Here is a 27055-nt window from a genome sequence, read left to right as displayed (position 1 = left end):
AAAGATTTAATGAACGACAGAACAATCACTGTTCTGTCCTTCATTAGTATGTATAGCCTCACGTGCGATATCGTGTGATTGTGCAGCACGGCCAATCACACGATATTGCATGCGACCGCGGGAGCGCGCAAATTGGGCATACACACTGCACGAAATGCCCGATTTGTCATTCCGATTTAGCCAAATCAGGCCGATATTGTTAAAGTGTGTGTGCACCCTTAAACAGTACCAGATTTATAAAGGTTTTCAATCCAGAAAACCATGTAATGGATTTGAAGAACTTAGATTTAGGCATGGGTACTTGTGCCTATTCAAAGTAGCCTATGGATAATATGGGATCTAAAGACAGATGGTTTTATGTTCCAGGTATCAAGTGGAGAGAAATCATACATAAACAAGATATACTATTAACACTGAACAGTATCTATGACCCACTGAGATTAGTAGCTCCAGTAGCTATTCAAGGGATATCCTGAACATTCAGGACACATCACTACCTTTAGGCAGGCAACAGGAGTGGGATAAATGGAAAAATTCCTATATAGAATAAGTACAGGGTCCAAGTTGTTACATCTATGTGTCATTCATTACAGCAAAATGCAAAAAAAAAGCTTCTACAAAGACTATAGCTGCAGTTGCTTACATACAAGTGACATATTCTAATGGAAACCTAAGACCTGCCATGTAAAGTTTGTTCTAGGAAAAGTTACAGTTAGCACCACAACCTGAACATGCCATTTCAAGACTTGAACTGTGTGAAGCTTTATTGGCAGTAGAAATAAGAAGGCTAATATTAATGGAGATGGACACTGATGGAGTAAATAGCTGCTGAAGATGGGACATTTGTGTAAGACCTCTTGTTCCCATTTCTACCTATCCTGAGATATTGTCATCTTGACTTCTTACACATGAATTTGATATGTCATCTACGTCTGCTGGCAAGTTTAATGATAACGGGGTCTATTCATAGAGCAGTGAAAAGCCCTGTTTAGCTGAAAACAGGTTTTTTGTCATGTTTGGGCTATAGCGTTCTTGTGCCGAGGGATTAGAAGTCGAGGTCTCAGGTTGGGAAAGGAACTGGAGGCAAGGGGCCTGGATGTATGTCCTCTTCATCCACAAGTACTGGATGTAGGCGAGACCTGACCAAAGGCATGGAGTCTAACCTACTGGGTTAGACTCCATTCACCAGTGACCCCTCCAAGCGGGATTTGGATTTAAGCTGCACCTAGTAAGCAGGTCGCGACCCTTTGGTCAGGTTTTCGGCACAAGTGGGAAACAGAGGAACACAATCCAGGTAAAGCACTGGAGAAAGGCACTAGGGGGTAAATTTACTAAGATTCGAGTTTGATCAAGATGACAATCTTGGGTGAGTTTAGGCATGTTTTTCATCTCGCAAATTTACTAAAGACAAACTCTGGTGCGTTTGGGAAAGATTTCTTTATTCTCACTCATAAAACTCGGGTGACATCGCAAACTCGAAACTACTCACCATCGGGAAAACTCGGAAGTACTTTTCATGTAAGAAATACAACTCTCAAATTTACCAAGAATCGAGATTACAATCTCGGGTGAGATTGTTGCAAACTCGCAGAGAAATTGAAGTTTAAAACACTTCACCTCCTGAGCTATGAGTTTGGCAGAAATATACACAGATCAGTGTGATTTGTGTATGTTTCTGCATGTGTATTTAATTGAAAGTGTTTATATTTTTAAAAAATGACTTAAGGCCCCCCCCCAAAAGACATAACCAGCCCCAGACTGGTCAGCCAGTCCTGGTTCCAAAAATAACGGGGAACAAAACGAGTAGGGTTCCACTGTCATTTCTAGAACCAGCACCTGGCTGCAGGGCCAGTCCTGGTTTTAAATGTAGGGGGAAAAAAATTGTGTAGGGGTCCCCCTATATTTGAAACCAGCACTGGACCCAAACCGACCGGGATGTAATGCCACAGCGAGGAGACCCTATTACCAAGTCTCCATGGCCAAAGTTTTTGCACCCCAAGCAGGTTAGCCCAAGTCAGAGATCTTAGGGGAGGTGGGGACCCGCACAAGAAGGGGTCCCCCCTCTCCCAAAACCCCAGGCTTGATCTGAAGTCCAGGGCTCTTCCCCACACCTCTGGGCTGTGCGTACAGGGGTAATAATGTGTAAAATAGTTGAAAACTATTGTATTTTATAGTGGAACTACAGGAGCCAGCATGCCTGCCCTTTGGCACTAGTAGAACTACAAGTGCCAGCAGGCGGCCGGCACCCGTAACCCCCACTGTAAATGAAAAAAAACAGTACACACACACACCGTCTAAAGTAAAACATTACACACCTACCTCACTCACATATACTTACCTGTTGCCAGCTGGTCTGTCCCCTTGTCCCATGTAGAATCCATTTGGATGTACTTGGAATAAAGATCTGATACTCACCTCCATCCTTGCACTGCTCTCCGTAGCATCCAGGGATCTTGGCAAAATAACAAATTGAAAAACCGAACCCATACGGACAAGTTTTGGTATGTGTTGTTACACACACCAATACTTAGCGAATGATTGCTGATGGGCCTCCTCGGGAAATCCCAGGACCCGCCAGCCAATCAGAGTCCGTTTTACATATAGCGGCCACTCATTGGCTGGTTACACGTGGGTCCCACGTGGGTCTGATGAAACCGTTGGATATACATAACGGAGAAATGCATTAAGATCAAATTTACCTTTCCACCCCTGAGCTCTTCCCCTCGCTCCTTACCCGTATCTACAACTGTCTCTATGCTGTCTCTTCATGGATGTCCCAGCGCTTTTTTAAACTTAACATGTCTAAGACTGAGCTGATCATCTTTCCACCCTCTTCCACTACATCACTTCCCACAATTTCATTATCTATTGATGGCACAACTATCTCCTCTAGCCCCAAAGTGCGCTGTCTTGGAGTTATCCTAGATTCCTCCCTCTCCTTTAAACCACACATTCAGCACCTCTCGCAGACCTGCCATTTCCACCTAAAAAATATCTCCAGGATTAGACCCTTCTTCACCCAGGATGCCACTAAAACCCTCATCCACTCACTGGTCATCTCCAGATTGGACTACTGTAACCGTCTCCTAGCTGGCTTCCCAGTCTCTAACCTCTCTCCACTACAGTTCTCAATGCTGCTGCTCGGCTCATCTTCCTCTCCAAACGTTCTACATCTGCTTCCCCTCTCCTTCAAGCCCTACACTGGCTCCCCTTCCCCTTCAGATGCCAATTGAAGGTTCTTACACTGACCTACAAAGTCCTCACCAAATCCTCTCCTGCATACAGAGCCTGATTCAGACCCGCTCGCGAGCGATGAGCGCTCGCAAGCGGGTCGATGGTGGCCCAGTGCACATGCGCACGATGGAGCCGGCTCCGTCATGCGCATGCGCGAGACCTGGATAGCAACGGGCAAACCATCGCTCCGGGTCTCATACCAAAGGGGGCATGCTGTCGATGTTGAGCGACATCACGCCCTCTTTGGTGGGCATGCCGGGAGCGTGGCTGCCCAGACGGAGGCGTTCCCATGGGAATGCCTACAGTCTGGGGCTGGCCCCACTGACATCACAAGTGATGTCAGTGGGAGTGCTTTCGGCTCTTTCTGAGCCGAAAGCACTCTAGGGCTTGCGGCAACGAGACCCTACCACAAGTGTCTCGTCTCAAGCCCGATGGTCGCGATGGTCTTGACCATCACAACCATCTTCCTGGCCGCGCGTTATAGCTGTGGGTGGTCACCCACAGCTATATGAGCGGCCAGGAGGCCACTCTAAAAATCAAGAAGGACGGCCCTGATTCAGAGCGAGTGCTCTGTCAGAGCGTCCGGGTCTGAATCAGGGCCACATTTCTGACCTTCCCACCCGTCCACTTCGTTCAACAAATGCATGCCGCCTCTCTTGCCAACTGATTACTTCCTCCCACTCCCGCATCCAAGATTTTGCCCGTGCTGCTCCCTACCTTTGGAATGCTCTCCCTCTCCCTATCAGACTCTCCACCTCTCTACAAATCTTCAAACGGGCTCTCAAGACCCACTACTTCAACAAGGCCTTCCAGCATTCATCCTAACCCACCTATTGCTCTTTCCTCCCTATCTTCCATTCTGTGTCACGCCTGTCTGTCTGCCCCTCCCCTTCAGAATGTAAGCTCTCACGAGCAGGGACCTCTTCCCTCATGTGCTTCTCTTTACATTTTCTTCTACTATTTACTCCCCATAAGGGCACCTAACATGTGACTGCCAACTCCGGGCTGCTTATTGTGAGTGCTTTAATCACTATTGCAGCAATGTATATAAATCGTGTCCTTGTCTTGCACTATAATGTACTGTAAGTAACTTGTTTCTTGTTCACTTATTAGTTCTATCTTCTATGTACTATGCAAGGCGCTGCAGAACACTTGTGGTGCCATATAAATAAAGGATAATAATAATAATAATAATAATAATAATAATAATTAATACCAGCTGCTGGACATTTAATTTGTGATTGGTGAGATACCTTGGACACTGAACTGTGTCCAAGAGGTGACTCCCAGGTAAGCTGGCTCTCAATTTGGATGCATTTATGTATGTGCCTTTATCATGAGGCCTTACAATTGACAAAATATATATGTGCCTTTATCATGAGGCCTTACAATTGGTTAATATATTACCTGTGGGGTGAGCGTTTGGGCGTAGGGGCCCCGGGGCTACTCTGGCTGGGCTTCTTCAGGGCATCACCACTTATTACACATAATCACTTTTATTATCACCTTTTGTTTGTTTTTTATTCATGTCATTTTTTCACATATATTTTAATCCTTTTTCAACACATTAATTATTCTCACACATCTATACTTTACAGTTCACTGTCACCCTTTTTCTTTTTTCGTGTCATGCCCTGGGGGGGTCCTGGGCTGGATGATTTTTGGGGTGCCCTGTGCCCCAGACGTGAACCCCTTAGTGTTAGGGACTGCTAGTAACAGAGAAGCCATAACGTGGCCTAACAGCTTCCCATGGATTTGCAAATGCATGCAACTAATATCTCTGAATTTCTATCACCATATAGTCTTCATGTATTGTTGCAGGTACAATTCAGTGTGCTGAGGAACAAAAGGGGGTTAAAACCCCCCCTTTTTTCTACCTTCTAGAAGATAACAGCTAGAATGTGATTGGTTGCTATGGGCAACATCTCCACTTCTAAAAACCCGCACTTTAGTACTGTAAATATACCTCATAATGTGAATTCATCAGCGACAACAAAATGGGTATGAAGTCCTGGTGGTTCATATCCTGACGCCGGCAGCCCGAAGGGAGAAGATCCTGACAGGGGAGGTAAGTATCCTTTCTCTACCCCTCTCCAACCCTAACCCTAACCCTTCCTTAGTGGTGCCTAACCCTAACCTCCCCCCTAGGTTCGGATGTCGGTATTGAGACCGACGGCCGCATCCTGAGACAACTGATTTCAGCACTGAATAGCGTAATGGCATCCTACGCCTCCAAAACTAGTTGTATGAGTAATTTTTAGTTATGATCTAATAAAGGCATACTTTTAAGTGCAACTATTCCTGATCTATCATGGCTCCCTGTTGACATTATGCCAATTAAATTGGTTAGCTGTCTGCAGTTCTGCAGATCCGTAGCTTGTAAGCAGCCTCAAAAACTGCTTACATGTTTATTTGAATTTTAATTGATATAAAGTTTTATATGTTCTACATTTCTTCTGTATGTTGTTAAAATAAAAAGGCTATTCCAGATTTTCTTTTTTATTTCTTTTTATCGTCTATTAAATTCTTTTTCAGCACACTGCTATTTACACAGATAATGCCATCTCGCATGCTGAGTCAAACCACTTTCCCCAGGTACATTATGCCATTTCTTTCTATAATTGTGCAGGTATTTTCTGCTGCAAGTAATGGTAACACAGATGTTGCAGATTTCATTCTATGTGTAATTCCTTTCATTAGTTTTTGATTATTCAGCCAGTATAGCATTGGGTAACAGTGGATATTTACTGTCCTGTCAGGTTCATTGTACATTCAGCACTCAGGGGGCAATTCAGACCCGGACGCTAAGCAGCGCACTATTGCTACCATCAGGGGCCGGGTATGCAAATTCCGCGAACGCACTGTCTGGTGCAAGGACGCCCTCTATGTCTTAGTGAACGACGGCAGAGTGAATGCACACCGGTATAAAGACGCCCACTTTTATTTCTTAGCACACGTCATCTCCAGGAAGTGTACGATTAATCAGTAACATCGAGAGCCGTCGGAGTTGCACGCAGACGATGAGGTAGACCCTATCCCGCCGCAAGCACTGCTATCCCTGCAGGCTGAAATACAACCAAGTGACGTGTACAATGACGCTTCCATGCTGATTATGGACGCCCATTAAAGGCCATTTGGACTCCCAGAGACGCCTGTGTTCACAGCACCACTCCCCCGTTTACAAGCACCTTCCCCTGTTACCACCCACAAACGGCACTAGCTGTCACTCAAAGTAGCGTCCAGTCTGTGTACTACAAGCGCACATTTGCCGAGCGCAGTGAGTGTCTCCCGCATGCGCATATTGATGCATACGCATGCGCAGATGGGCAACTATCGGCTATAGCCTGCGTTCGCGGCTTAGCGTCCGGGTCTGAATCAGGCCCTCAGTTCACTATTGATTTATTTAGATCTTATATTTATGATGAAATGTAAGACTTGGATAATATGTTGTAGGGATGAGCAGCAACCACTATTGTAAATTAACAATGGGCCTGATTCGGATCTGAATGCAAATAAATCATTGCAGTAGGGTAGGTCTCTCAGCAATGTTAGTTCATTACTAGCTCCACCCAACCTATACATCTATTTTACCTAAAACTGCAGCCATACATTTCATATCTTACTAGGTTTCATTTTCACTGAAAGCCCCATACAGCTGTGTTTTGCTTGTAAGTCTTTATCATATGAATCTAGCTCTGAGTGACCTCTAGTCAGGGGCGTTTAAAGAGATGAAGGGGCCCGTGTGCACTCCTCGTGCGGGGCCCCCTCCTCTCTCTCCAGTGGCTGGCAGCCGACTGACGCGGCTGGCCAGCCACCGGAGCATTAGTAGACTCCGGGCACTAGAGTGTGCCCGGAGTCTACAGCGCATGCACAGAACACCGGAAAATGCCATTTTCCCGGTGTTCTGAGCAGCAGTGACACCCAACGCGGAACCTCGGACAGGTAAGTTTAAAAAAAATATGGGTGCAGTGTGTGTGGTGCGGGGCCCCCTTGGACCTGGGGGCCCGTGTGCCCCGCACACACTGCACCCATTATAGATACGTCACTGCCTCTAGTATACAGTGATGAAGCTGATGGAAGTCCACCAGGTTGGTTATAAGTCAGTGTACTCACCAGGCTGACACGTTTTGGGACAAGGGGTCCACTCACTAAAGAGGGTCACAACACAATCTCTATTGCAGGGTAGGAGACAGGTGCGAATTGTTTCAGGTTTGCTAGACTCTGGACACCTGGAAATAAAAATAGAAGTTATTTAGTAAAATATAAAATAGTAAGACTACGACCAATTCCACAAACAACAAAGACAAATTCATTGCTGGGGTCTGGAGTTTCGTACAAAGAGGTACTTTGAAGTCCTGTTTTTTTCTAATGGAAATATAAATGTATGATACAGTAATACTTGGTTACACTAGTTTATCTAGCATTAACAGAGGTGTAGCAAATTTCTTTAGAGTCGACCAGGAGAATCGAAACACAGCCTGCCACTTGCTCCAATCTGGCACCCTGTGTGAAACTGCAGAAAGGGCCAGGCATGGCATGCTGTTGCTTCAGTCGGATGAGAGCCGTTTGAGCTCAGGGGGTTTGTACCTCAATGCCTCCTCTACTTTGGGGGGAGATTGGGGATTGGGTCTCTTTCAGCGAAGAGATCTCCGATTTCGGCTATCCGCAGCCATTTCAGATTGAATCAGAATGATGTCACAGCTTCTGTCCTCATTCTGCAGCTGCATCTGAACCAACATAGAGTATATACGAGGTCACGGTGTGGTTATTAAATAACAAGGCTGTACTTGTAAAAAATACTGCATGAGTTAAAAGGCAGTGGGGGAATATTGACCTTGGACTATCCCAAAATGAATTTGCAAGTGTGATCCCTCTTGACAGATAGTTTGCTGTCACACAGCTTTCGAAGAATTTGTGTTTTTCCTTTGTGTCGTAAAAATGCTTAGTTCAAAAGTAGAGCAACTTTTAATTAAATTGAACAAAACACCTGCCGAATCTTTCTGTTTGCTAATCAAGGCTTATGGGGAAGACTGTATGTCACGAGCATGTGTGTTTGAGTGGCAAAAAAAGATTTAGTGTCGGTCGTAAGGATATCAAAGATGATGAACATCCTGGAAGGCCTAGCACATCAAAAACAAATGAAAATGTTGATAACATTTTGAAAATTGTTCGAATTGACCGTCGACTCAGCTTCCGAATGATAAATCAACATTACTCCAAAAATGTTCTAGCAACTTTGCGGGAAATAATTTAGAAGAAAGAGGCCAGAGTTATGGAAAAATGGTTTAATCCTCCATCAGGACAATGCAGTTTTTGGCTGAGAAACAGATTGCAGTGCTAGATCACACTCCATACTCACTAGAACTAGGACCGTGTGACTTCTTTCTTTTCCCTAAAGTCAAATCTGTACTCAAGGAAACCTGGTTTGCATCAGTTACTGAAGTAAAGAAGAAAACGATGGAGCTGTTGAGACAGCTGACAGATACTGAGCTACAGCACAGCTTTGACCAATGGAAAATAAGAATGCACACAAGTTTTAGCATCAATCTTGATATTTAACAGCCACACCTCGTATGCAAGTGTTACAGTATGTATATTTCATTGGGGACACTGCTGAGTAGTATATTATGGGGTATATTTATTAAATTGCTGGTTTTTAGAAGTGGAGATGTTGTCTATAGCAACCAATCAGATTCTACTTAACATTTATCTAGCACCTTCTAGAAAGTAATAGCTAGAATCTGATTGGTTGCTATGGGCAACATCTCCGCTTCTAAAAACCTGCACTTTAGTAAATATACCCCTATGAATTGGAAGCACTGCTGTGTGGCATATTATGAATTTGGGGCATCGCAATTTACTCAGCAAAAAAAACCATACCCAATTAATGTGAGGCTAAGTGATAAAAAACATTTGTGGCCCTCAATTCTAAGTAATTTCCTCAATATGGGACTACAAGAAAACAGTTTGAATACCCCTGGTTTAGACGAGCTAAATTCTGCAAGCAGAGGCCAATAATTGTGTCTCTATCCTTTAGACATCCCAGTTTATCCCACAGTTTTCATGACAAACTTATACATGGTATAAATAAATTCATAATATATATACATATGATACTAATCTTAAAATACAACACCTTATAGCATACAGTAATCCAGTGACAGTGGACACAGAATGACGTTAGAGGGGAGGGGTATTTAGCATCAGTGGGCACATGATCAGGGTCACAATTGTCAGAGACCAGACAAAGAGGAAAGATCATTTTTAGAACAGAAAGTTTTCATATAATGTATCTTCAATAGATTTTTTATATAAAACCATGGACATAATATAAATTCCCCGGTACTATGCACATTTAGCGGAGATAATTTGTTTAGATTTCATAGCCTTAAAGGTGGACAGAGGCAGGGACACAAACAGGCCTATAGGCTAGATATTGGTTTAAGGTGCCTAAGCCCCTCTGTTCTATATAAAAAAAAACACACTTAAAAAGATTAGAGTAATACAGGTCCCTAGTGCCCACTAAGCTAATTGTCTTAGTTACGGCTCCATTTGTAGTATGTCACATGTTCGCTGTGAAGCACTTTCAAACTGAGTGATGATGCTGTGGCCTGTCTTTTGAGTACATGTCAGACACTATCTATAAAGACCTTTGCGCATTATAATCTCCATGACGACATGTTTGCTGATCAAGGCTATAACATATATATGCACTTTTCAAATACAGCTACTGCATTATAATAATATGTGAAGGACAATGAATATCATACGATCAGTCGAAAAACATAATTGGAATTTTTTTCTTTCTGTGTGTTGAAAACATTGCTGCTACTATACTCACACTAGGCCTGATTCTGAATCACACACAAGTCCAAAAGTATATCATACTTACCCACTCTCCCAGAACAGCCAGGAGGCTAACGAAAATCGAGCGGTGCACCCTGCCACCCGAAAGAATGGGCAAGACTCCTGGAGCCAGCCTCACACCCGCCTGAAGCCGCCCACAATGCCAGTAATCGCAGCATTGTGCAGCAGGGCCAGAGCCACTTCCCTGGTAATTTATGATTGGTGGCGGCTCCAGAGGTGAGGCTGCAGTACAGTCTAAAATTTAAATAGGGGAGTCACACCAACTGCCAGTGAGTCCCAGCCAGTGATGTTTGGCAGTGTGTGAAATGACAGTTGGTGTGTCTCCCCTATTTGACTTTTGAACAGCGCTGCAGCCCCACCTCTTACCAGGGAAGTCCAGGACCAGAGCATTGTGTCCCTCCTGGAGAGGGTCATGTTGGGAGGTATGCTGTTCCCTGTTAGAGAAGTGATTTGTGGGTACTAGGATCAAGAGCTTGTCAGAGGTGTAGCCTCTGACCTGCCTAATGTGCTACTGCACATGCTCGTCTTTCCTCCTAATCTGTCCTAGTAAACAAACGTGCCCCTAAACATTTTATTCCATAACAAAGGCTGTATATATTTACCACAGAGACCCCACAGACCCACTGTGCCACCACCACAGAATATACATATAAATCCCACTGCATAGCTGCAATATGTCAATGTGTACTACAGGCAATTTACAATGCCCAGCACAACCTTTATAACAATCCTGGCTGCAACTGAATTATCCTTACAACCTGTACATGCTGTTTATACTGTTAACCCTGTGTTATCCTGCTACCTGCTTCTACCAGTTATTAAACTAAATTCCTGGTTAAGTTTATCTGTCCTGTGTGGACTGACCTCCATCGCACACTGCTGCTGCCACCTACAGATGCGTTCTCTTACATCCTTGCCGATCGCGCTACAATCGTGCACACGCATCGCGCCATGTGGTTACCCGCAGTAGCGTATGTTACTGTATGCTATGGCGTGCACTGCGATCGCACCATGCAATCCTAATGATTCACGGGTGTGAATGCAGTGCGCGTATCCACTCGTGGGTGCACACCTCACAACATGCGTGGCGCGATTTGCCACGTATGCAGCAAAGATGTAGCAGGAGTGGACACACCTGAACTACCACCATAGGATCTTCCAATATTCCCATCACTCTGGGCAGGGCCGTAACTAGGGTAGTGTGACCAGTGCCATGGCACAGGGCACCACAGGGCAGGGGGCACTGTTTGGGCCTGTCAATTTTCCTGTTCATTATCTTTCTCACTTGTAGCTTCCTCTTCTTTTATCCCCAGCATCCCCTGACCTCCCCTATCTCTTCCCTGGCCCTTCCCCATGAGGCCATGGCCATTTTTTAGGTGCACTATCTTATGTCCCTATTTAAAAAAAAAGGGGGGGTCGCCAATGCTCTCTCTGGCACAGGGCACCAAAAGACTAGTTACGGCTCTGACTCTGGGGTCATGCCTAGCGCTTCCCAAGCTGCTGGGCTGCCCCCAGGCTCATCCCTGTAGTGTGTAGATGCTGTGCACAGCAGAGCAGCAGTGAGAGAGTGCTCCCCCGACCTTCCCCCTCCTTGGGACAGTTAAGACAGTGTCCGAAAAGCAGGACTGTCCCATCTAAAGTGGCATTGTGAAGGTACACAAGAAATCTGGGGCATAAGAGTGTTGTGCGCATGTAGCCATTGTCTCATGCTGTGATGGGTCATGCGTATGCAATCGGGATGCTTGATTCTGAGGGATCATTTGCACCCAGCATGGGGTAGGTGAATGTGCCGATACTAATGATGATGGTGGCAGCACGATGCCATACTTGCAATAGTATAAGATAGTAAGTCTGGTTGCTGTGGTGGCTGTGGGTGCGACTCAGAGTCAGGCTCACTCTGAACAAAAGGAAAATGCAGAGAACAAAAGTGCTTTATCACTGTAGCTACTGCAGTGCAATATTTTTCATTTCACACTGAAAATTTTAATTTCCCACATAACTTACCGTTTGCCAGCGACTTGTCCTGTATTGCTCTTCATGCAGAAAACTTTCCTGGATTGTACTCCTACACCACATGTATTCTCCTTGCTCCAGCTGTCGGTGAAATTTAGTTGTGCTATCTGTGTGTTTGTGGTACATGGTTCCCATGGCGATGTCTCCCAGTAAAACGTTGCGCAGGGATGGTCATTGCACGATCGATACTCATACAATGCTTGGCTTGAAGGACAAGACTTCCCACCTGCCACACAAGAGTTTACGTCATTCTCTTGGAGATAATAACAGTTGTTATTCGGTCTAAAAAGTCAATCTCATTAAATTTGTCAAAGAGGGGGTAAATAAAACTAAACAATTGTGCAATATAAATATGTATGTTGTGAAATTTACAAATGTAAAATTATTCACAGTCATTTATGGAGAGCAGGTAATATGCATTACAGAATACCCTGGTTTTGCACTAGTGCTCACCAATGAAGCCCCCAGCGTACCTAATAAGCCCACATCTTCCTAGGGCCATCTTAACATATGGGCACACTCGGCAGCTGCCTAGGGGCCTTCGAGCAGGCTGGTCCAGGGATCATCTACATGGAGTGTGCGGCAGCTCATTTCCTGCATACAGAAAGATGCTCCCAGACCGCTTTGATTGTGAATTACACACAATAAGAGCGGCCAGGTAGCATTTTCTACCTGCCTCCCAGCCTGCAGCCACAGAGTCAGATTAAGGGGAGGGGGCACATCCCCTAGGGCTCCCCTCTCTCAGGGGACCCTCATACTTTAAATATTAGCTGCAGTTCAGCTGGAGAAGAGAAGAGGTAGTTGCCATCTGAGCGGGGGGCGGGGCTCAAGAGCAATGTGCCTGCAGCAACTTGGGAGAAAGGAGGGGGAGGAGCTGCTGCAGACCCAGTTACCGGAGTGATAAATACTACCCAGCAGCCAGTCTACAAGGTAAGAAGTACTCATAAAGGGGGCACTGTCTATATTTATTTATGTATGTGTATAAAAGGGTGATATGTACAGTATGTGTGTGTGACTGTAGCACCATAAAAGTGACTGCCTGATTGGTTGCCGCTTTGCACATACACCAAATAACCCATTTACTTGGTGGCATCTATGGGCTTGTTCATGACTTTGGGCCTGATTCAGAGATGGACGGATTTGCAGATCGACACACAAGTTGCTGTGCAATTCCGTCCATCTCAGATGCAAATGCAGAAGGAGGTGTCACACTGTCAGACATCTCCTTGTTGCATTTGTGATCCCAGCACTGCGACTGACATCACAGGCTGGGATCACAATCACAATCGATGACCTTTGGTCAGGCTGCGGGAGCCGAAGCTTCCCACAGCCTGACCGGGTGCTGGTCACTTAAGAGATCTGGAATCTGCGTCCACTGGCGCAGACTCTGACCTCGTCCCTCCCAGAAAACGGGGCCAACACACCCTTGTTTCCAGGGACGGCGACCTGGCATGTCCCCATCTCTGCCCCCAAACACTGTAGCATATCAATCGTGCTGCGGCTTAGGGGGCCTGTTAGCAAGATCGCAGGATCCAGTCTGCACATGTTCAGACCCCTGAACATCTGAGATGTACGTTAATCACCTGATTAAAGTACATCTCTGAATCAGACCCTCAGTTCCTATGCACTATGATCCCTCAATGATCGGGATCATTGTTCCATATTTCATTGCTCCTTCTTCAGCATATGTGCTGGACATTTACTCATTAATATGTAAACATGAGAAATATGTTCATACATCAGTACAAATGAGTGCAATGTAAAAGGATGCACTGTGAATACATTCAGCATGGTGCAACCACACAGTGCATCTACAGAACAAAAAAATGCGATCATTCTTAGATATACAGAGGTTAAAATAAGTATTGAATACATCAATATTTTTCTCAGTAAATATATTTGTACTGGGGCTATTGTAATGAAATGTTCACCAAATGTCAGCAACAAATCTTGCAATCCACACATGCAAAGAAATCAAACCATAGATGTCCATAAATTAAGTTATGTGTAATAATGTGAAATGACTCAGGGAAAAAGTATTGAACACGCTTTCTGAAACTTATTTAATAATTCGTACAAAAGCCTTTGTTGGTAATGACAGCTTCAAAACTTTAAATGAGCTTCAACATGCTTTTTCTTTAGCAATGGAGTCTTGCGTGGTGAGCGTGCATACAGGTCATGGCGGCTGAGTGCATTACTTATTGTTTTCTTTGAAACAATTGTATGTGCTAATTCCAGGTCTTCTGAAGCTCTCCACAAGTGGTCCTTGGCTCTTGGACAACTCTTCTGATAATTCTTTTCACTCCTCTGACAGAAATCTTGCGTGGAGAACCTGGTCGTGGCCGGTTTATGGTGAAATTATGTTCTTTCCACTTCCGGATTAAGGCCCCAACAGTGCTCAATGGAACATTCAGAAGTTTAGAAATCGTTCTGTAACCAATGCCATCAGTATGTTTTGCAACAATAAGATTGTGAAGGTCTTGAGAGAGCTCTTTGCTTTTACCCATCATGAGATGTTTCTTGTGTGACATCTTTGTAATGAGGCACCTTTTTATAGGCCATCATTTGGGACTGAACCAGCTTATATTAATTTGCACTAACAAGGGGCAGGATTGCTTTCTAACTACTGATATATTTTAGCGGGTGTCTTGGATTTCATTGCCTTTAAGCACCTCCCTTTCTTCATGTGTTCAATACTTTTTCCCGATGTCATTTCACATTGTTACACATAACTTAATTTATGGACATCTATGGGTTGATATCTTTGCATGTGTGGATTGCATGGGATGTTGCTGACATTTGGTGAAATTTTCATTACGATAGCCCCATTACAAATATATTTACTGAGAAAAAGTTGATGTGTTCAATACTTATTTTGCCCGCTGTATATAATAATTACAAGCGCAGCCTGCAAGTAATTCAGCTGTCTCACCTTCTCCAGGATAAGCAAGGATTGATCTGGTTCTGCTCTGTTTCCCTTCTGCATTTTTAGTAGAACAAGAACGGGAACACGGCGACCAGTCTGACCACTCACTAATGACACAGTCCAGACTGCACGGCACTTTACAGACCAGCTGCACAGGAGGCTCATCCACACAGAGCTCTGCAGAGACAGATTGTCCTATAACAGAACAAAGAAAGACATCCAAGGTCACACTCACATGAAACTATCTAATAAGGAGGTTTCTAGTCAAACTCTTTGTAATAATATAAAATAACTTTTTTATCTAAAACAACTTTATATTTTCACAAACTATATAATAATACAATATAGCAGCAGATGACATAGGCCAGAAAGGTAACAATGGAATCAACATGTAAATAAGCAACCAAACCCATGATTTGATGGAATTCGAATATATAACTGGCTGTAGAAGAATGCAGAATAAAATTAAATTGGATACAAAGACATAGCTGTAGAGTGGAACAAGACAGAGAAGAAGAGGGCAGGAGGGGAGACTCACACTGCCCCCCCCCCCTTCCCCTGAATTTGCCCCTTGCTGAGGGGCACAAGGTGCCCGCTCGTAGTGCGCATATATTTTTTGTAAGGAGGCATAGCCATGCCTCCTTACTCTAGGTCATGCCCCCCCCCCCCCCGGAATTACCCGAGCCCAGATCAGCTCTCTGCAGCCCTTGGCGCACCGATCACCAGTACTTTTCCAAGAATACGCAGGTTACCTCCATCTCACCATACATTGGCCATTACCAATTTTTTCTCCTCTCTGAATGCTAGAATAGAGTATTACTCCACAAACTAATACACCAATGAAATATCTAGATATGCAAGCACAAATTGAGGCAAGTGATATCACCAAAGAGGATTCTGCAGTGTACGTCAGCCATTTTACACTTCATAAATGAGGCCCAGCATGTATAAGCTATATATAGGTGATTTGCCCTCTTAAAATTCTACTCAAAGTAAAATCTGTCATTATTCTGAGATCCAACATAATTTCCATTATAAAACATGCATGGCAGACATTGTGCCGTTCGTTAGGAAAGAATTACACTTATTGTTCCAAACTGATCTGTTGACATGTACTGAGCATTTTGTCTGTGGTAATTACATTGCCTTTGTATTGCCACTAATCTCCATAATTGTTCTTTTCCACTTTGCTTTCAGAATTGGCCTTGTACATTGCAGAAGTTTGTGCATATATCTCCTAAAGTAAAAAAGAAGAGAGCGGCGCTGTGTGTATAAAGCAGAATGGGAAACCTTCAGTAAGACTGTGCTTGACATTGATCAGAATTTAAAGACGTTTTTAGAACATGTACAGCTCCTACGTAATGGGTCTGATGCAGAGTCCAATACAACACATCCATAATGGCTCCACTGCAATTGCACAGATCACGGAGACTTCATTTACTGCAGATGCCTTGCTACGCGTTCAATTCATAGCACCGTGGAGCACAAAAGGAAAGCTGCGGTAAGCATTTGCATATTGCCGCAAACCGCTATTGAGTGAACAACTGCGATGGCAGCTTCATTAGCGTCCATCTCTGCATCAGGCTCTAAGGGGGTCATTCAGACCCGCTCGTGAGCGGCAGTAGGCTCGCAAGCGGGTCGATGTTCCCCCACTGCGCATGCGCACGACGGAGGGAGCTCCGTCGTGCGCATGCGCGAGACCGGGCGAGAGACGGGCTCTCCATCGCTCCAGGTCTCGCACCAAAAGGGGCGTGCTGTCGATGTTGATTGACAGCACGCCCCCTTTGGTGGGCGTGCCGGGGGCGTGCCTGCCAGACGGAGGCGTTCCCATGGGAACGCCTACCGTCTCAAGCCGGCCCCACTGACATCACTAGTGATGTCAGTGGGAGTGATTTTGGCTCTGATAGAGCCAAAATCACTCCAGGGCTTGCGGCAGTGAGACCCTACCGCAGGGTCTCCGTCGCAAGCCCGATGGTCACGATGGTCAAGACCATCGCGACCATCATCATGGACGCTCACTATAGCTGTGGGTGGTAACCCACAGCTATCCGAGCGTCCATGAGGACGCTCCAAAAAAAGGTAGGAGGGCCCTGATTCAGAGCGAGCGCTCTGGTCAGAGCGTTCAGCTCTGAATCAGGCCCTAAATGCATATATTCATCCATCTCCAGAGTTATACGCATTTTTTTTGAAAATTGTTTTTATTAAAGCAATGAGCGTTACAATAAAGAGTATGCTATCATATAAACAAATAGTCCATTAGTCCATGCTTATCGTAACAAAGAACTAGAAGGTGTTTGGAATGCTAAATAATGTATAATCTATGAGAATTTACGTGTGTCACATCACCACAGTTGTTGAATACAAGAAATATTCATAGATGAAACAGGGTACACATATGTCAATAATGTTTCCACAGTAAATAGATGTGCAAGTAACATTGTACACACGTATAAACAAAAACACAGAGGTTAAAAACACAAGGATTAAAAAGAAATAAAAGACTAAATTAATGTGCACACCCCCCCCCATACGGCCCAAAATAATCCTCCCCTCTTGCATAACTTTGTACATATAAAAAAGGAGAGTCATATCACAACTGAGGGATCATTATCCACCATATGGGTCAGATAGCATATAGTGTACATCCCACCCAGTGTCGGACTGGGAAGTGAAGGGCCCATCGGTGGAATGCAGTGATAGGGGCCCAAACTTAGGAGCCTTCAGAAGGTGTGCGGCCAGCCTCCACAGAGGCTTGGTTGACCATTACAGAAGGCATGGTCTGGGCCTCTTTAAGTATATAGTAAATACTGCTAATGCCTGCATGATAATGTACCAGATTAATAACAGCAACATAGTCCTGTGCAGTATAATGTAACATATACATAACTCAAGTGCAGTCTGTAACCTGATCCCTAGAGGAGGGGGTGGGCCCTCAGGCAGTGGGGCCCACCGGGGGTTTCCCCTGTACCTCTGTGGGCCAATCCGACCCTGATCCCACCCACTCCATTATAAAGAGATAGAAAAGCTTTGCCTTAAAAAGGGATACAGAAGGGGGTACAAAGTGTGACCAAGTTTGTAGAATAGCTTTCCGTGCCACTGTACTCACTGCTAGCAATAACTTCTTATATCCCTCAGACTCTGTGGGAGAATTCGGAAAGTGCCCATTCCCATTCTTAAGATAATTAAGTGTTCTACAGAATAAGGGCCTGATTCAGACCCGCGAGAGCTGAGCGCTCACAAGCAGGTCGATGGTGGCCCAGTGCGCATGCGCACGACGGAGCTGGCTCCATCGTGCGCATGCATGAGACCTGGATAGCGACGGGCAAACCGTCACTCCGGGGCTCGTTCCAAGGGGGACGTGCTGTCGATGTTGAGTGACAGCACGCCCCCTTTGGTGGGCATGCTGGGGGCGTGGCTGCCCAGATGGAGACGTTCCCATCACTTGTGATGTCAGTGGGAGTGCTTTTGGCTCTGTTAGACCACAAGGGTCTCATCACAAGCCCGATGGTCGCGATGGTCTTGACCATCACGACCATCTTCCTGGGCGCTCGCTATAGCTGTGGGTGGTCACCCACAGCTATATGAGCGGCCAAGAGGCCGCTCTAAAAATCAAGAAGGACGGTCCTGATTCAGAGCGAGCGCTCTGTCAGAGCGTCCGGCTCTGAATCAGGGCCTAAGTGCGTATTTGTACCCAGATTTTATGGATCAAGGGACACGCCCAAAGACAATGCAACAAATCCGCTTGAGGTGTGCCACACTTAAAACATAGGTGCGAAGTGGAAAGGCCAGTTACAAACCGTCTGTACGGAGAGAGGTATGTTCTATGGAGAATGTTTACAAACATCTCCATATACATTACAAAAGAGAATGATTTACATGATCTCAAATGGGCTTTTAGTAAGTCATCAATCTGCAAGCCAAGTATCTGTAAAGACAAAACCGCAAGGCCCCTCTGTCGAATGGTTGCTGCTGAAGCAGTATATCAAGCTAATTTTGCCACTCATCTGGAGAGAAATGTCTGATAACCTGACTTGTATAATGTTGGGCTAAAATAAATGCCACTGGGTGTCCAGCCAGCACTGGGTATACAAGGCAGCCAATATTTATCACTCCACCCAGTCTCCATAAATTAAAGTGAGTTTGCCATTCTTTCAAATCTGTATTAGAGACAAAGGGGAGATACAGATGGGCCCAGCTAGTTTGTTGCTCAATACGCCATGTAGCGCCACATGCATCTCCAGCCACACAGTATGCCTTGAGTCACGCCACACAGAATGTTTCATAAGGGAATGTAGCGTAGAACTGGAAAAAAAGTCATAACATGTAATATAACTTTTTGTCCACCAGGTGTCATTTTTCCTAAACTACACAGCGCATGGGTCAGATTTCCAATGCATGTTCTGTATCACCACCTGATGATTGACTGACAGAAGCTGTGATACGGTACACTATAGTACAGCAGTTTCCTCATAGAATCAGAGCTGTAGAAGAATGTCTAATAAAGTTTTAAATCATTACATTAAGTGTGTGAGTCCTGTACTTTTTTATTAAATATTTCACACGCACGCACAGCTTGTAATGAGGCGGGATAAATATTCACTAATACTCCTCAACCAACATTCGCTTCTAATCAATGCTGCCGAACTCAATACATTGTCCACAACTTCATACCACCTGGCATTTCTATGCTACTTTATGCCATTGTACTGCTGATGCACTGTGTGCTCAAGAAAGTGATGTCTGGGGCTCCATACAGTACGCCATGTATTTATTATTATTTATTTATTACCAGTTATTTATATAGCGCCCTGCTAGTGCGCTATGCTGTGGCGTATGCTGATGCACTGTGTCACTCTCTACCAGCTCCACTGGGCATGTGCAGTACTATGAAATTCCATCTGCCACAGCATAGCGCGACTAGCAGGGCGCTATGTGGCGTACTGTATTGAGCGCCGCACACCGCTTTCTTGAGCATACAGTGCATCAGCAGTACAGTGGCATAAAGTAGCATAGAAATGCCAGGTGGTGGGAAGCTGTGGATAATGTATTGAGTTTAGTAGGCTTGGATAAAAATACTGAACTTCAATTGCTCAGTCTTTATGCAATGCTGGGAGTGCGTCTTTTTGGTCAACACAGATACCTGTATAAAAGACAGAACTCACACACCACCAAGTGATTTCTTTTTAATCCTGTAGTGAAGATTAAAAAAAAAAAATGTTGTTTTCCGGGTCTCAAACCTGGCACAACCACTGTGCAAGGCGCTCACCCAAACCTCTAGCCCACACACGACCAGCCGTATCAAGAGCTGCACCTGTCGTGTATGTGATATGACGTCTGCGATGCGGGCAATGTGTGCAATGTCAATAGCAGGCTCAACAATGTGCAGTCCACCCACCCGCTGCTGTTTTTAATAATAAAAAAATGTGTCTTCCTTTCAAAATATTATACTAGTACATGTAAACACAGTACCCCACCATTAGAGAATAATTCATCCCGTCTCATTGAAAGCTATGCGTGCATCTCATTAATGTACAGTATCGGTTATACTGTCATAACAACAGGACAATTACACTACTGTACAGTTATGTATGTGTACTGATTTGCATCCCGTTCTAAGAGCTTATGTGATATTATTAAAAAGATTGGTTGTGCGAACATGCAATATGCAAATACACTGCATGAATGTGATTGGCCCGCTCGTCAGTGATATCCATCCAATTTAACAGTATGGTATTCAGTAGTACAAATTTAATCAGTGGAGCACTCGTCACCCAGCGGTTAAGCATTGGATTACATGCCGTGGCTTATCTTTTGTTATAGAATACCATGGTACGCCACAGTACAGCCATCACGTAACATTCCATGGCATAACAGAGAGGCCTGAATGGTGCGCTATAAGCAACAAACTACCTTGACCCATCTGTACAAAGGTGTGCCATAGCTTCCTAACATACCAAAGGAGTGAGTTTTCTCGAATATGGTTTAGGATTTCTTGGTCATGTACTGTAGGTGTAAAAAAGACACCAAATCTCCTCCCCTAAGGAATTCCCTCTTCAAGGAGGTATTTGCATAATTGTCCTGGCAATGGAATCAGTCCTTAAGGTATCTTAAGAGAGCGGCCTGACAGTACAGTTGAACATTGGGAAAATGAATACCCCCATCAGGGCCAAATTGATGTAGTTTTACCAGTCCTATGTGTGGTTGTCTACCCTGCCATATGAACTGCCGGGAATAGAAATTGTATATGTTGAATATCCTTGGAGGTTAACATAAAAGGTAAAACTTGAATTAGATACATTAAACGTGGAAAGAAGATAATTTTTATGAGATTTACTCGCCCAATGTAGGACAAGGATAAAGATTTCCAACCCTCCAGCTCAATGGACAACCCCCATAAAGCAGACTTGAAATTAAGATCATAGATAAGGCTTGGATTCCTAGGGAATTTGATCCCCAAATATGTAATAGAATCAGATCTACATGATAACTGTACATTTCCCACTTCATGTCTATAGAAGTCCCCCGAACCCAAGCGGAAAGCATACAGACTTTGACCAGTTAACTTGAAACCCTGAGATACCCCTGAACTGTTGAAATATCTGAAAAATACACGGCAAAGAATTGGAAGGCTGTGACACCTACAGTAGTATATTGCAGTCAGTTTACTTATTTTATTTCCAATCCCAATCCCTTGAAACCCATTGTCATTTTGGAGGATGCGTAGGAGAGGGTCAATGGCTACAGTACGTTAAACAGGAGTGGGAAGAGGGGACATCCCTGATGAAACATAGTTATTGGACCACCGCTATAGCCATTGGTCTGAAGTGAAGTGGAAGGTGACATGTAAAGCTAACGAATCAGTTCAATAAACGAAGGATGAAAGTTTCTAAGCTGTAAAACTGAAAATAGGTGAGGCCAAATCACGGTATCGAATGCATTTGTTGTGTCGAGACTAAGCAATATACTTTGCGCTGTAGTTATACGCATTTTATAGTGCACCCGCCCCCTATTTGTAAGCTTGGTGCAAAAGATACATCTGAAATCAATAATATTTACACTTCCATCTGATTTCATTGTTAATAAATAAATAATCTGAGGAGTGGGGGTGTACTACTGTTATCTGATGGGTGTATTATTATTATGTGGGGTGGCAGTGTATTTAAGTTACGGGGTGTATATTAATGATATCTGGGGGGATTATTGACATTGTGGTGTGTGTGTGAGGGGGTTGCAATGCAAAGTGGAGTGGTGGTGTATTAAAGCCATACGGTAGATGATGTAGGGACATATTAACAAACGCTTTACATCTATACTGTACACAGTACCAGGATCTTAATGAAATGGAACGTAATATTGCTTTTAAGGAACAAATGGAATACACAACTGGCAGTCACTTTGAAGCATACCATGAGAAGAGCTGAGATGGGTCAATAAGATTAGGGATAGATAGATGGATAGATAGATAGATAGATAGATAGATAGATAGCACAAAAAAGAAGGAAATGGAAGCATGGAAACCAGCGAAAGACACATGAAGGTAGATATGTATCATCCCTTATGATAAGTATTTATTGTAAATATATTCTTGCAAGATTATTACTTGTAGTTGTTAATGTTTGTAGAATATCTGTTTGTTATGTTATATAATTAAATATGGAAGCATAAATATAATTAGAATATTTATCACTACTGTGCATTCTATATTCTGTTGACTTGTCTTGCCTGTAATTAAAACATTAGCTAAGTGCAGATACTTTCACGTCTCTTGGATACTATTGGAATCACTGGCTAAATGTTGAATACAGCATATATGCATCAGGTTGCAATGTTGGACAGATATTAATATATTCCACATAGTCAATGAGCCAGTTGGGCATCCTAAAACAAATCCAAATCGTTTCGACACTTGCATATTTTTGCACAGCCGCTGCATACAAATTAGCAGCTTCAGTGGCATTAGCGCACATCTCAGAATCAAGCCCTCTATGCTCTTCATTTTACAGCAGTGGTTCTAAACTAGAGTCCCCAAGTAACCCTAATAGGTCATATCTGTGTAAACAGGTGGGCAAAATACTGTCCCGGCAAACTCACTGCACAATTAAAGAATACACAAATCATGACCTATTGTGGGTACACAACTTTACACCATAGGACCACTTAACTGGCTAATATTTTTTCCAAAAATGCTCAGAAATTGTTGGGGTTTTTTTTATTATTGAATTAGGTCAAGAACATCTATTTATAACTTATTCTACACGATTTTCTAAAAAAAAAAATGTTTAAAATTACACATAAAATTAACATTGATCAGTGATATGTTGGACCATTGATGATTGAAGCATCGTGGCATCACAACTGTGCTGAGATGAGGAGTGCTGCCGGGTTAACTGATCAGCAGTGATAGGTTGCACAGCAGGCACTTAGATGCAGAGTGGTCTTGAGGGTCCCTCTGCGATTGGTGGCTGCTGGAAGATTATCTTCCAGCTGCCACCCACTGGGCGTTTCTGACTGGTTGCTGGAAGATTACCTTCCAGCAGCCACCCACTGGGTGTTTCTGACTGGTTGCATTGTTTGCAACCAGGTCAAGGAATGTACAGTCTGGCATGGCTGCATATGATACCCATGGCCCCCTAAAGCCTAGATCCAGCTCCAGAACCAGGTAACATTAGATGCGTACATAACCAATTTCATGTCGATTTACCAACAATTTTAAAAAAAGAGAAACAAGTACATTTCTGAATATGATAGCTAGAATCTGCTCCACTTTTTGTTTTTAGAAGCTTTAATAAATCTACTCCTAAATGACTTAGGCAGGGACTAACAAAATGTACATAGTTCCTCCACATTGAGCAGACAGTATTCAATTTGTTGCAATGATTGAAGGGTAAAAAACTGTATAAAATAGCAGGGATCCACCGATGGAGGCCAGCATCCACCACCTTTATTTTGACATAAATAGGTGACGTGCTGCATAGTGATACAATGAAACATTATGTTTATAAATATTAATGAAATCATTGTTTATGTTGGTTCATTGTACAGGCAAACACTTCAGAATATATTGATAAACAAATAAATAATGCATTAATCATTGTTACATGTATATGCAAATAATATGTCTACAGTATGGGAACTTTAAAATGTAATTTTATGATTTTTTTCCTTGGTCAATATAAATGAGTCTGGTAAAGTACTGCAAATGTAATATTTATGTGAAAGACGTAGAAGTAAAGTAGTACACATCTGTGTCTCACACCACATCATAAAATGAAGAGAGATCATCGAGAGCACAATAACATAAATTGCTTTCTCCTCTAGGGTAAAACACATGGTAAACATACTGTGCCGGCATGCTGGTATCTCTGCAGAACGCAGCTCGGAACACTTTCACCAGTAGGGAAATAAGAAGAGAAGATCGCTAACAAAGCTAATTTAATTTAAGCACCAGATTTCAAGTGACTGGCAAAAGTGACAGCTCGTTATCTGAAATAGAAAAGGGTCTACAAAGTAATAACCATTTCAAGAACTTTCTGATAAAGGTATCTGGATAAGAGCTCTTATATCAGTATAACTGTTTACTTTCTAAAATTTGATAATTTGTTTTAGACATTTCCATGACATACAATATTTTGGGGCTGAAGCAGAGTTGAATACAATATGGTCATAATTGCTATGCATTGCGTGCACGGACCTCAATGTGTATATTTGCCCATATGCAGTTTGTACCCTATCAATACACTTCTTGGTTTGATACCTGTCGTCATTGCCAGTGCCCACTTGTACCAGCCCTATTCCTGGTGGTGGAAAAGATGTCTGAAAACAGGTGCATTTATACTTACGCACAATCCCGGTGGTGCACCGGCTTCATTTACCTGCTCCGGCGGATCAGGCGGTGTATTGTGGTCCTCCGGTCAGCTGACAAGGAGTTTCGGCCGAGTCTCAGCGGTGAGTATGCTACCCCTATTCCTAACCCATAACCCTCCCCTCCCCCAGCCTAACCCCATTGTGAACATGTCAATATTCTGCAGATGTCAACATGATTCATGTTGCCATTTTAACAATGTCGATATAACAGTTGACATTGTGGTGACGACATGGTGGCTAGATCGGCACAAACCCTTGAGGAGCTAGGTATAGACTAGACCCGAGGGGTGTCAAACTGTTGGCCATCCAGGTGCTCTGGGACTACATATTGCAGCATGCCCTGCCACAGTTTTAGCATGCCCTAATAGCAAAACTGGCAGTGCATGCTGGGATGTGTAGTTCCACTGCAGCTGGAGGGCCATGAGTTTGACACCACTGGGAGGGTATTGCATGGCACTGCAAAATGTTGTGGTAGCCATTTTGACTCAGGGCGCTAGGCACTCTGTGCAAATCACTGACTCTGGACCCAGTAAAAAAGCTCCAGACCCTCACACTTCCTCCTCTGTATTTGATGCTTGGTGTCACACAAATATCCTTTTCCCTGCTCAAAGGAGTTTTGCTTGATAAACCATAAATTAAAAATTTTGATTTATTGGTCAATAAGACCTTCTTTCAGTCTTCAGCAGTCTACTGGTGGTGCTTCATGGCCCAGACAAGCCTCTTTTCGTTGCTGCAGAATAGCTAGCATGAGGTTGTTAACCCATTACTTGTTCCCTAGAAAAGGTATTTTTTTTTATAACACTTTTTCAGTTTCTGATAAACTATTACTGCTTACACTTTGGGCCTGATTCAGAGGCGCTCGCTGTTTGCAAATGCTCGCTCTGAATCAGGGCGTTCTTTTTTTTTTTCCCGGCCCCCAGGCCGCTTGCACAGCTGTGGGTGACCACCCACAGCTAGTGCGAGCGGCCTGGTGATGGTCGCGATTATCGCAATCATCGGGCTTGCGGCGAGACCTTGCATATTGGCAGCACGGACGGTGTAATGGTTAGCATTACTGTCTCCCAGCATTGAGGTCGTAGGTTCAATTCCCACCACGGCCCTAACTGTGTGGAGTTTGTATATTCTCCCTGTGCTTGTGTGGGTTTCCTCCGGGTTTTCCGGTTTCCTCCCACACTCCAAAAATATACTGGTAGATTAATTGTCTCCTCACAAAAATTAACCCTAGTGTGTGTGTGTGCATGTGGTAGGGAATATAGATTGTAAGCTCCACTGGGGCAGGGATTGATGCGAATGGCCAACTAGTCTCTTTAAAGCGCTGCGGAATATGTGTGAGCTATATAAATAACTGGTAATAAAATGATAAATAAATAAATGTCAGTAGGGCCGCCCACAAACGACAGGAGTTCGCATTTGTTCAGCCACCCCCTCCCCGCCTACAAAACTGGGCGAGCTGTCACTCACCATCGACAGCCGCCCCGTCTTGTAGCGAACCCCGGAGCGACTGAACTTCAGTTGCTCGCTGGGGCTCGCACATGCGTATAATGAGGCGGCGCATGCGCAGGGGCCAAACATCGACCCGCTTGCGAATCAGGCCCTTTGTACCAATTCAGGTGTTTCACTTGTACTTGAATTACTTACATTTCAATAACAACTGAAAAATTGGGGGTATTCAGAAACTTTTGACAGGTAATGTAAGTTAAACTAGGCACCGGCCCATTTTTCCCTTTTTTTCATTGCATTGGTCAGGTTATAATAATTTTTCTTTTGTGCTGTGAGACATTTACAGTGCTACGCATCCCTTCTACAAGCAAAAGATGATTTATTTTTGCTGCATTCAGTGGGCTTTTACATCACACTCATACATCTGGAAGATATAATAATGAACAGCTCTGCAATTATACAGCCATTTCTTTAATTACTATAATGTGGACGGAGAAATTGTTGCCAATGCTAGGTAGATGCAGCTTATAGTACACTGAGTAATCACAGGATTGCTAAATGGGTAGATTGCACATAAACGTAATGCACAGTATGGTTTAATCAGAAAGAGAATTGTCTGCAAAAATCTGTATCCACTTAACTGCATACTTGCCAACTCTCCATCATTGACTCCCTGAAATAGTAGCAATCTCCCTGTCTCCCTGAAGAGTC

The 27055-nt window shown here is 43.8% G+C and overlaps 1 protein-coding gene across 1 annotated transcript in view; it reads right to left on the bottom strand.

Annotated features, from left to right (window-relative positions):
- Positions 1 to 27055, bottom strand: part of THSD7B (thrombospondin type 1 domain containing 7B) — a 651631-nt gene that overhangs the window by 291701 nt on the left and 332875 nt on the right. The window contains exons 8-10 of the mRNA XM_088474863.1: positions 15047 to 15235; positions 12106 to 12340; positions 7348 to 7463 (exon numbers count right to left, since the gene is read on the bottom strand). Of these exons, the coding sequence (XP_088330989.1) occupies positions 7348 to 7463; positions 12106 to 12340; positions 15047 to 15235 (540 nt within the window). The remainder of the gene's footprint in view (positions 1 to 7347; positions 7464 to 12105; positions 12341 to 15046; positions 15236 to 27055) is intronic.

This window comes from Taudactylus pleione, unplaced genomic scaffold (assembly GCF_031769625.1).
Source record: "Taudactylus pleione unplaced genomic scaffold, aTauple2 ptg000156l, whole genome shotgun sequence".
Classification (NCBI taxonomy): Eukaryota; Metazoa; Chordata; class Amphibia; order Anura; family Myobatrachidae; genus Taudactylus; species Taudactylus pleione.
This window is presented reverse-complemented; position numbering and strand designations above follow the sequence as displayed.